Source organism: Choloepus didactylus, chromosome 13, assembly GCF_015220235.1.
Source record: "Choloepus didactylus isolate mChoDid1 chromosome 13, mChoDid1.pri, whole genome shotgun sequence".
Classification (NCBI taxonomy): domain Eukaryota; kingdom Metazoa; phylum Chordata; class Mammalia; order Pilosa; family Megalonychidae; genus Choloepus; species Choloepus didactylus.
In genome coordinates this window covers 84534600-84547205 of record NC_051319.1, presented here as the reverse complement: position 1 = coordinate 84547205, position 12606 = coordinate 84534600, and the positions used below count along the sequence as shown (strand labels likewise).

The following is a 12606-nucleotide window of genomic DNA, read 5'->3' as shown; positions in this document are numbered from 1 at the left end:
GTGCTGAGGGGGAAATTTATAGCACTAAACGCATATATTAAAAAGGAAGAAAGAGCCAAAATCAAAGAACTAATGGATCAACTGAAGAAGCTAGAAAATGAACAGCAAACCAATCCTAAACCAAGTACAAGAAAAGAAATAAGGAGGATTAAAGCAGAAATAAATGACATAGAGAACAAAAAAACAATAGAGAGGATAAATATCACCAAAAGTTGGTTCTTTGAGAAGATCAACAAGATTGACAAGCCCCTAGCTAGACTGACAAAATCAAAAAGAGAGAAGACCCATATAAAAAAAATAATGAATGAAAAAGGTGATGTAACTGCAGATCCTGAAGAAATTAAAAAAATTATAAGAGGATACTATGAACAACTGTATGGCAACAAACTGGATAATGTAGAGGAAATGGACAATTTCCTGGAAACATATGAACAACCTAGACTGACCAGAGAAGAAATAGAAGACCTCAACCAACCCATCACAAGCAAAGAGATCCAATCAGTCATCAAAATTCTTCCCACAAATAAATGCCCAGGGCCAGATGGCTTCACAGGGGAATTCTACCAAACTTTCCAGAAAGAACTGACACCAATCTTACTCAAATTCTTTCAAAACATTGAAGAAAATGGAACACTACCTAACTCATTTTATGAAGCTAACATCAATCTAATACCAAAACCAGGCAAAGATGCTACAAAAAAGGAAAACTACCGGCCAATCTCCCTAATGAATATAGATGCAAAAATCCTCAACAAAATACTTGCAAATCGAATCCAAAGACACATTAAAAAAATCATACACCATGACCAACTGGGGTTTATTCCAGGCATGCAAGGATGGTTCAACATAAGAAAATCAATCAATGTATTACAACACATTAATAAGTCAAAAGGGAAAAATCAATTGATCATCTCAATAGATGCTGAAAAAGCATTTGACAAAATCCAACATCCGTTTTTGATAAAAACACTTCAAAAGGTAGGAATTGAAGGAAACTTCCTCAACATGATAAAGAGCATATATGAAAAACCCACAGCCAGCATAGTACTCAATGGTGAGAGACTGAAAGCCTTCCCTCTAAGATCAGGAACAAGACAAGGATGCCCGCTGTCACCACTGTTATTCAACATTGTGCTGGAAGTGCTAGCCAGGGCAATCCGGCAAGACAAAGAAATAAAAGGCATCCAAATTGGAAAAGAAGAAGTAAAACTGTCATTGTTTGCAGATGATATGATCTTATATCTGGAAAACCCTGAGAAATCGACGATACAGCTACTAGAGCTAATAAACAAATTTAGCAAAGTAGCGGGATACAAGGTTAATGCACATAAGTCAGTAATGTTTCTATATGCTAGAAATGAACAAACTGAAGAGACACTCAAGAAAAAGATACCATTTTCAATAGCAACTAAAAAAATCAAGTACCTAGGAATAAACTTAACCAAAGATGTAAAAGACCTATACAAAGAAAACTACATAACTCTACTAAAAGAAATAGAAGGGGACCTTAAAAGATGGAAAAATATTCCATGTTCATGGATAGGAAGACTAAATGTCATTAAGATGTCAATTCTACCCAAACTCATCTACAGATTGAATGCAATCCCAATCAAAATTCCAACAACCTACTTTGCAGACTTGGAAAAGCTAGTCATCAAATTTATTTGGAAAGGGAAGATGCCTCGAATTGCTAAAGACACTCTAAAAAAGAAAAACGAAGTGGGAGGACTTACACTCCCTGACTTTGAAGCTTATTATAAAGCCACAGTTGCCAAAACAGCATGGTACTGGCACAAAGATAGACATATAGATCAATGGAATCGAATTGAGAATTCAGAGATAGACCCTCAGATCTATGGCCGACTGATCTTTGATAAGGCCCCCAAAGTCACTGAACTGAGTCATAATGGTCTTTTCAACAAATGGGGCTGGGAGAGTTGGATATCCATATCCAAAAGAATGAAAGAGGACCCCTACCTCACCCCCTACACAAAAATTAACTCAAAATGGACCAAAGATCTCAATATAAAAGAAAGTACCATAAAACTCCTACAAGGTAATGTAGGAAAACATCTTCAAGACCTTGTATTAGGCGGCCACTTCCTAGACTTTACACCCAAAGCACAAGCAACAAAAGAGAAAACAGATAAATGGGAACTCCTCAAGCTTAGAATTTTCTGCACCTCAAAGGAATTTCTCAAAAAGGTAAAGAGGCAGCCAACTCAATGGGAAAAAATTTTTGGAAACCATGTATCTGACAAAAGACTGATATCTTGCATATACAAAGAAATCCTACAACTCAATGACAATAGTACAGTCGGCCCAATTATAAAATGGGCAAAAGATATGAAAAGATAGTTCTCTGAACAGGAAATACAAATGGCCAAGAAACACATGAAAAAATGTTCAGCTTCACTAGCTATTAGAGAGATGCAAATTAAGACCACAATGAGATACCATCTAACACCGGTTAGAATGGCTGCCATTAAACAAACAGGAAACTACAAATGCTGGAGGGGATGTGGAGAAATTGGAACTCTTATTCATTGTTGGTGGGACTGTATAATGGTTCAGCCACTCTGGAAGTCAGTCTGGCAGTTCCTTAGGAAACTAGATATAGAGTTACCATTCGATCCAGCGATTGCACTTCTCGGTATATACCCGGAAGATCGGAAAGCAGTGACACGAACAGATATCTGCACGCCAATGTTCATAGCAGCATTATTCACAATTGCCAAAAGATGGAAACAACCCAAATGTCCTTCAACAGATGAGTGGATAAATAAAATGTGGTATATACACACGATGGAATACTACGCAGCAGTAAGAAGGAACGATCTCGTGAAACATATGACAACATGGATGAACCTTGAAGACATAATGCTGAGCGAAATAAGCCAGGCACAAAAAGAGAAATATTATATGCTACCACTAATGTGAACTTTGAAAAATGTAAAACAAATGGTTTATAATGTAGAATGTAGGGGAACTAGCAATAGAGAGCAATTAAGGAAGGGGGAACAATAATCGAAGAAGAACAGATAAGCTATTTAACGTTCTGGGGATGCCCAGGAATGACTATGGTCTGTTAATTTCTGATGGATATAGTAGGAGCAAGTTCACAGAAATGTTGCTCTATTAGGTAACTTTCTTGGGGTAAAGTAGGAACATGTTGGAAGTTAAGCAGTTATCTTAGGTTAGTTGTCTTTTTCTTACTCCCTTGTTATGGTCTCTTTGAAATGTTCTTTTATTGTATGTTTGTTTTCAACTTTTTTTTCATACAGTTGATTTAAAAAAGAAGGGAAAGTTAAAAAAAAAAAAAAAGGGCATTACCACTTGGTTTGTCACTTCATTCCTGATTTTGAGGGATTTCATTTTATTAAAAGGGATGGGGAGTTGGTTTAACTATCTAACATGGCAGACTGAAAGAGGACTGTTTTAAAGGTTCAGCTAGAAAACTATCATTTCAGAACCAATTTGTTTAGAATTCAACTGTTCTACCCTCTCATATATTTTGCATATTACTACAACAAAGACCAAGTGGTCAGCAAAATGGCCTGTAATGTCTTCTAGGGAGTCTTCTTCATTTTAAAAATAAATTAAGCACCATTTAAAATGTATTTAATGACATGAAAAACTGACAAACTTTCATTATGAAAAATATTTTTTAAAACATGGGGTTGCCTATGAGTGGAGGTGGCCTAAGGGTACATCAACTGAGAAACAACGGTGAACTGTGGTATGTACATACAATCGAATATAGAGCAACTGCAAGAAGGAGTTGAGCTGTGAGAAATGCAAGGAGGTGAATGGATCCTGTAGACAGCATTTTGAGTGAACTATGCCAGAAACAAAGGCAAACACTATAATGCCTCACCAATATGGACTAACTACAATACATAAACTCAGAATTGAATCTTAGATCACAGCTTATCAGGAGAACACTTACGGTAATGATCCCTAGACTGTAAGCTTTTACAGCAGTCACATCTATTCCTGAATTGTAATGGCTATCTCCAGATTCCAAGATGCTGATCCCTTTGTGTATAACCTGATCAATCCCTGGAACTTTGGGTATCTGTGTGACACTTGAAACTCAGAGCTAGAACTTGGCAGATATGAATATCAGTATTAGCGCATATAGCAACTATTAAAGAAGCTGAAAAAGAGTCCAGACTTCAATTAGAGATATGAATGAAGCAGATGTGGTTAGGACTAGGGCAAATCAGGCCAAAGAGTAAAGGATGATACTGGCTGTGTTTTAAAACTTCAACTTCCATATGAGACCAAGGGAAGAGAAGTTTAGTTGGTACAGGATCTATATTTCCTAAACAATTTAACTCATAGTTTGTTCAAATACCATAAGTACGTGGAACTTTGAATAGGAAGTGAGAACTGGTAGGTTTGTATAGATTAGTGTGAAATAGTGACACATCGCAAAGTAATATGGCAGAGAATAAAAATATATATGCAGGGCCCCCCTGAGGAGCTGGAGGGAAAGGCAGAGGTGTTGCACTTCCTCACCTGGATTGCTGCTGATGTTCTCACAAACATCGAGGACCGGCAGTTTGGTGTGCTGAGCCCACTATCTCGGGACTTGCCCTTATGAAGCTCAATACTGCAAAGGAGAGGCTAAATCTGCTTATAATTGGGCCTAAGAGTCTCCTCCTGAATACCTCTTTGTTGCTCAGATGTGGCCCTCTCTCTCTAGCTAAGCCAACTTGGCAGGTGAACTCACTGCCCTCCCTGCTACATGGGATCTGGCTCCCAGGGTGTAAATCTCCCTGGCAATGTGGGACATGACTCCAGGACAAATCTGGACGTGACATCGTGGGATTGAGAACATCTTCTTGACCAAAAGGGGGATGCAAAATGAAACGAAATAAAGTTTCGGTGGCTGAGAGATTCCAAATGGAGTAGAGAGGTCACTCTGGTGGGCATTCTTACGCACTATATACATACTGCTTTTTAGGTTTAATACATTGGAATAGCTAAAGAAAATACCTGAAATGTCAGACTGCAACCCAGTAACCTTGACTCTTGAAGAAGATTGTATAACAATGTAGCTTACAAGGGGTGACAGTGTGATTGTGAAAGCCTTGTGATCACACTCCCTTTATCCAGTATATGGATAGATGTGTAGAAAAATGGGGACAAAGGCTAAGTGAAAAATAGGGTGGGGAGGGATGGTTTGGGTGTTCTTTTTTACTTTTACTTTTTGCTCTTATTTTTACTTTTTCTGGTACAAGCAAAATGTTCAAAAAATAGACTGCGGTGATGAATGCACAACTATATGATGGTACTGTGAACAGCTGATTGTACACCACGGATGACTGTATGATATGTGAATATATCTCAATAAAACTGAATTAAAAAAAAAAATGGGGTTGCCTCACAATTGAATAAATTAAGTTTGAGGAAACTCATTACCAAAATTGTACCTGTACCTCAACACAGGAGACCAAGGCTCCTCCCGCCTCAGATTATGGAAAGCAAAAATAACCAAAAAAGTCCTTGCTAGGGTAGCTTCTATGCAGCCACAAGAATATCTTATTAGTAAATGCATTCATTATACTAGATATGAAAAACCCTGAAGGGTAAATACTTTCAGGTTATTCTATAATTTAAAGTCAAGGGAGCTACGTATATCTAAAGGAAATAATTACACAGTTTATATTTTGGCTCTTTATGTACTTCACATCATTCTGACAAAAAAGAAAGTGTCCCCATAAGAAAAATTATCCAACTCAATCAAACAAAATCTAAGTTTTCACTAACGACTTTTGGTGTCAAACTATTTGTATTTTACTCAGAGATTCTACACAAAGCACTAAGATTTTTCTATAGGTTTACAATTTGGTTTTCCCTAGGAGTCAAATTTTTATGTCTAAGGTTATGATTAATTATATCAAGTTATTTTCCTCCAATTAACATATCATTCTCTACATACCTGTTGCAGACTGGGAGTTGACATCTGCATCATGAAGAAGTAACAGTTTCACAATATCTAAATAGCCCCCACTGGAAGCTGCCATTAGGGGAGTTATGTCTCCTTTATTCCCTCGATCTTCAACATTAGCATGCATAGCAAGCAATACCTTTAAAACATATATACACACAGAAAGAAATTGTCAGCTTTTATTATTAATACATTTCTAGAGAATATACTGAATCTGGGAAGATAATCTTTTAGAGCAGGTGTAAGGGAAAAACAGAAGTAATCACCTTTTGGGAAAATATGCCAGTGTTGACTGCTCAAAATGCCAGGTTAGATGCTATATTTTACAATAGCATTGCATATTAACCTTTAATAATGTAGGTAATCACATTAATCATCCCTATTATAAAATGTGACTACTCTTATCAAAGAATTTGTGGTATGCTTGAGATTATACAGCAAGAGGGCAGCAGAACTACAGCCAGAAGACAAACTAATTAGGAAAAACATGGCTATTTCCCAATATTGCTCTAATAGTTCAGAAAACTAAAAGAACTGGGATAATCTGGATGCAATGAAAATCACTACTCTCCATTAAAGTTTGTACATTATTTCTAAAAACAAGTTCAAAACATGTTTATTATTTCTAACTTACTTATTCATTAATATTAGCTTTCAGTAAGTCTCAAATGGCAGAAAAATGGACCATGCTCAGCTATATGCACAAGTAACAAAATTAATTTTGCATTTATTTCTATTTTACCTATTGCAAAAAGAGAAGGGGGAAAGGCCTTGGCCTCTAATTATAATTGCTTATATAAGTGATAAAAGTAAATAAACTATCAAAACCCTTCCACAATTTTAATCACTAAAGATTGTTTCTGCTTACTTGTGCTAATTCATAATACCCTGCTGAACAAGCCAAACACAGCAGACTTTCTCCTTCTTCTGTATGTTCATTTACACTTCGGCCTTCATCTAGCAATTTACGAACAGCATTCACATCCCCATCTGAACAAGCTTCTGCCAAACTGCGACTAAAAACAAAACCATCCAACAATGAAATGATACAGAAAGATTCAGGGTCCAATGATAACAAATTACATTAAATATAAAGAGTATAAAGAGTTAATCATACATAGAAATGTCGATATATTAAGAGAAAGAAATTGTGTGAACAATCTGTTGGCTGAGCATCTTGTTTGCGACTCTAATATTCAAGTATGTCAACCAAGCCAGAAAGACAGTAAGTGAATAGAAAAATATCTGTTGTTTTTATCTTTCAAAATGTTCTAGCAAATTGTCATATTAAAAGTTAAATAAAGTTTCTAAACCGTTAGATGCAAGTTTTTAAACTCTACTAGCGTCTCCTTACAAATTACCTCGAACAGTATATTTAATGTAAAGATTCTCAAAGATTTTCTGGGATATAATCCTATGGCTTAAAATTTTATCTAGTAACACTGAAGGTGAAAATCTAAACAATTTTACTGCAGAGTGATAGGTGAGTACCAAACTTAATTGTGAATACAAATCACCCGAGTTTCTTGTTAAAATGCATATTCTGATTCAGTAGCTTTTGGGTGGGGCCTGAGAGTCTGCATTTCTAACAAGTTCTTAGGTGGTACTGATACTGCTAGTCCACAGACCATATCTGTGTAGGAAGCAATGAGATAACTGCATTAGCAACCCATTTACTACTACTCAAGCAATCGGATTAGAGTTTACTATTATAACCTTTAGAACTTCCTTAGAAACGGAAACGAGCGCTTATTCAGTTTGAATTTCTCACAGACTCTAGTATAGTACATTCCAAAGAATGCTCAATAAATAGGGAGGTGAATACAAAATACAAATATAATATCCACCTATATATATGCCGTTAATATACATATTTATATACCCACTTAAAATCTAATATTCATGCTAAGATCCATTCGGCGAAAGTTTATAGTACCTCCAAAAAATATATCAAAATCTGCTACATCCCAAAAATCCACTAAAAAAAATATGACTAATACCCATTTGAAGTCATTAAACACATACGTATCTACTTGTCCTGCATTGTGGCTATTTTCTGCTCTCATTCGCGTCAGTGCAGCAGCAGCTTCATCCAGTGCACAACTAACTGAGGATGTCAGTCTCCGGAGTACCTCAGGATCCGCAAAAGCTTTACCATCAGCAGTTGACAATTTGCCAATTCCTTCAATGTGTGTCAATCAACCAGGCAGTGCAGGGGAAGAAAAAGCATACAAGTACAAATTGTAATTACATTTCTAAACACTTTATCTAGGGCAAAGAAATGGGATAGTCTTCACAGATAAGGATAACAGTCAAAGATAAGGCTGATAATTTTAATTCTGCCACTATGACAAAGGTCATAGCATAATCATTCCATGTTTCTATTATACATAACACAAATTTGTTTGCTATCTAACTCCAAATATGACTTAATATGGTGCTTACTATATCAAATGAGTGAAATTTCTCTCAAAGTATATAGTTACACAATAAAATTTCTAGTACAGGATCACATCTGTCTACTGTTTTCAGTAGTAATGAAGGGATATTCTGTAATATCATAACAAACAACCCAACAGTGTCTTCCTTTGGTTGAATATCCACTTAGAACCATCTTCTGGTGCAACATTTTAAATTAAAATAAGTTCATTCTTATATTTAATATTTATTATGTGCTTATTATGTTCTAGTCACTGGGAAGACAAAACAAAATATGGCATAGCATCTGTCCTTGAGAGGCTCACAGTCTAGAAGGACGATCAGATGTCTAAGTTGACAATAAAATCTTTTTCTCTAGATTAATTAGGAGTCAGTGATCACTTTGACAGAAAATTTAGTTGATATAATCACTGCCTTTCATTGCTGAAAAATGACAGAAAAATAGTCAATAAAATTTTAGAGAACTGAAAAAAAAAAAAAGAAAGGGAAGACTTGTCCAAGGAGATATCAAATGTATTATGATGCTTTGCAAACTACAACGGTATGATACCTACACACCCACACAAAAGGTAATTCTATCAAGGATACAGATTAGAGACAATAAAATGATTCTAGATCATTTGTGAAATGATCAGTGTTTATTTTCAACAAACACTGGGCAGAAATTGGCTATCCATTAAAAAATAAAGATCCCTAACACACACCATTCACAAAAATAAATACCAGGTAGATTAAGATCTAAATGTAAAAAATAAAACCAGAAAGTACTATTAAATTATGCAGTATTTTCCTAGTGCTGTTGTAAGGAAAGCTTTTCTAAGCATGAGACCAAACCCCAAAAGCTATGAGGTAAAAGCCTGATAAATTTGCTATTAAAAATATTTAATTTTGTAAATACTTCTATACAATTAAAGACACCATAAATAAAATTAAAGCAAAATAAAAACGGGGAAGATCACACATGCAAAATCAGACAATGGATTTACACCATCATTTATAAAGAGCTACCACACAGCTTACTAAAAATAAAATGAAAGCAAACTAAAATGTAAGATATTATTTCTCATTTATAAAATTGACAAAAAAAATTAAGATTGAAGACAAAGGCATTCTCAAAAACTGCTGATAGGAATATGTACCTATACAAACTTGGGGAACCAATTTGACAATAGTTATCAAAAATTTAAATGCAAGTATGCTTTGACCCAGTGATACAGTTTCTGGGAATCTGTCCTACAAAGATACTTGCACAAGTAAGAAAAGTTATAGCTATACAAAGATACAAACTACAATATTAGTTGCGATAGTGAAAAATTGAAAATAACCTACATATCCCTCAACAAAGAATTGGTTAAAATAATTATGGCGCATCCAAGCAATAGAATAGTATATAATCCTTTAAAAGAAAGGTCAATATACACTGTCATGGAAGTATGCCCACAATAAATTAAGTGATAAAAAGAAAATTATAATAGATTTTGTATAATATGATCCCTCTTTATTCTTTTTAATTATGTATGTTCAAACATACACATACATTTATACCACAAGAAAACAAGTCTGGAAGTAGATGTAAACCCCTAACACTGAGAAGGCTTTATAATCTACTTAATACATTTCACAATGCTTTAGCTATTTTATAATATGTTACTTGAAAATTTAGAAAACAATTTTAAAAGCTCTTAATATAAAATCTTAAAAGTCTTAATTTTCTTAATCTTAAAGAAAAAGATTCTTAAAGAATCTTAAAGAAAAAGATATTTTCAGCTTCATTGTGTTTCAATTAAAATAGTGCCAAGAATTAAACCTCACAAAGAAACTATTAACAATGGGTAAAGGAACTGAATAGAAATTTCTCCAAAGAAAATATACAAATGGCCAATAAGCACATGACAGATGCTCAATATCATCCAACATTATGGAAATGTAAATCAAAACCACAATAAAATACTACTTCACACCCACTAGGATGGCTATTTTAAAAAAATGGAAAATAACAAGGGTTGATAAGAATACAGAGAGACTGGAACACTTGTGCATTGCTGATGGGAATGTAAAATGGTGTAGCCACTGTGGAGAAGTTTGGAAGTTCCTCAAAAAATAAAACAGAATTACCTTATGTGCTGGTTTGGATATATTGTGTCTCCCAAAACATCATGTTCTTTCATGTAATCTTATGGGGCAGATGTATCAGTGTTGATTAGATTGGAATTCTTTGATTGAGTGTTTCCATGGAGATGTGACTCAATCAACTGTGAGTGAAACGTTTGATCAGATAATTTCCATGGAGGTGTTATCCCGCCAATTCAGGATGGGTGTTAATTGGATCACTGGAGTCATATAAAGGAGTTCACAGACACAAAGGACATTAGAGCAGCTGAGAGTGACATTTTGAAGAACGCACAGTAACTGAGAGAGGAGATGGAACACAACCTAGGATAAGCAGATGCCAGCCACGTGCCTTCCCAGCTAACAGAGATTTTCCAGATGCCAATGGCCTTTCTGCAGTGAAGGTACCCTTTGTGATGTCTTACATTGGACATTTTATGGCCTTAAGAATGTAACTTTGTAACCAAATAAACCCCCTTTATAAAAGCCAATCCATTTCTGGTATTTTGCAACATGGCAGCATTAGCAAACTGGAACACCATATGACCAGGCAATTCCACTTCTAGGTATATACCCCAAAGAATTGAAAACAGGGACTTATAGATACTTGTATGCCAATGTACTAGCAACATTATTCACAATTAACCAAAAGGCAAAAACAACCCAAGTGTGTATCAATAAATGAATGGCTAAACAAAATGTGGTCTATACATACAATGGAATATTATTCTGTCATAAAAAGGAATTAAATTCTGCTACATGTTGTCACATGGATAAACCTTGAAAACATTTTGCTAAGTGAAATTAGCAAGATACAAAAGACTATATATTGTATGATTCCATTTATATGAAATATCCAGAATAGGTAAATTCAGAGAGACAGAAAGCAGATTAGTTAACAGGGGTGGGGGAAATGGGGGAGTGGGGAGTTATTGCTTAATAGGTATAGAGTTTCTGTTTGGGGTGATGAAAAAGTTTTGGTAATGGCTAGTGGTGATGGTTGTACAACATTGTGAATGTAATTTACGCCACTGAATTGTTCACTTAAAAATTGGTAAAACGGCACTTTTTATGTTGTACATTACCACAGTAAAATTTTTTTAAAGAATTATATTTCATATAATTCTCATAATTAAAAACACAAACCAACAGAACACTGTGAACCCTAAGCTATACCAGGAATATAGTTAGTAGAACAAATTATAAAAATGTGTTTCCACCTGGACCCAGCATTGTGGGATTGAGAAAGACTTCTTGACCAAAAGGGGGAAGAAAAATGAAACAAAATAAAGTTTCAGTGGCCAAGAGATTTCAAATGGAGTTGAGAGGTCATTCTGGAGGTTATTCTTATGTGGTATATAGATATGCCTTTTTAGTTTTTAAATGTATTGGAGTCGCTAGAAGGAAATATCTGAAACTACTGAACTGCAACCCAATAGCCTTGATTCTTGAAGACGACTGTATAACTATGTAGCTTACACAGTGTGACTATGCACTTGTGAAAACCTTGTGGCTCACACTCCCTTTATCTAGTGTATGGACAGATGAGCAGAAAAATGGGAACAAAAATTAAATGAATAACAGGGGGATGGGATGTTTGGGGTGTTCTTTCTCTTATTTTTATTTTTTTGGAATAATAAAAATGTTCAAAAATTGTGGTGATGAATGCACAACTATATGATGGTACTGTGAGCAACTGATTGTGGATGAATGTAGGGTATGTGAATATATCTCAATAAAATTGAATTTTTAAAAAAATGTACTTTCATCAATTGTAACAAACGTACCATATCAATGTAAGGAATTAATAATAGAGTGGTATATCAGAACCCTGTACTTCATGCATGATTTTTCTATAAACCCACAACTTCTCTAAAAAAATAAAATAAAATGCTCCAACACTTAAGAAAAAAAAAACAAAACCCACAAACATAAGTCTAAAAATTCTTCTAAAATGTTATAAACTTAACACATTGACCAAAAAGTAAATGAAATAGTGAAGCACAAAAAGAAAAAGTATTCATTAAATAACTGACTTGTACAGGTCTTAGAAAAGAGTTTATCATTTTTAAAGACACGATAATTTTTTTGAACACAAA

At 34.8% G+C, this 12606-nt stretch overlaps 1 protein-coding gene across 13 annotated transcripts in view; it reads right to left on the bottom strand.

Annotated features, from left to right (window-relative positions):
- Positions 1-12606, bottom strand: part of LOC119507882 (ankyrin repeat and KH domain-containing protein 1) — a 178688-nt gene that overhangs the window by 116907 nt on the left and 49175 nt on the right. For all 13 annotated transcript variants that reach the window (XM_037801129.1, XM_037801128.1, XM_037801131.1 and 10 more), the window contains exons 3-5: positions 7985-8141; positions 6828-6975; positions 5951-6098 (exon numbers count right to left, since the gene is read on the bottom strand). In XM_037801129.1, the coding sequence (XP_037657057.1) occupies positions 5951-6098; positions 6828-6975; positions 7985-8141 (453 nt within the window). The remainder of the gene's footprint in view (positions 1-5950; positions 6099-6827; positions 6976-7984; positions 8142-12606) is intronic.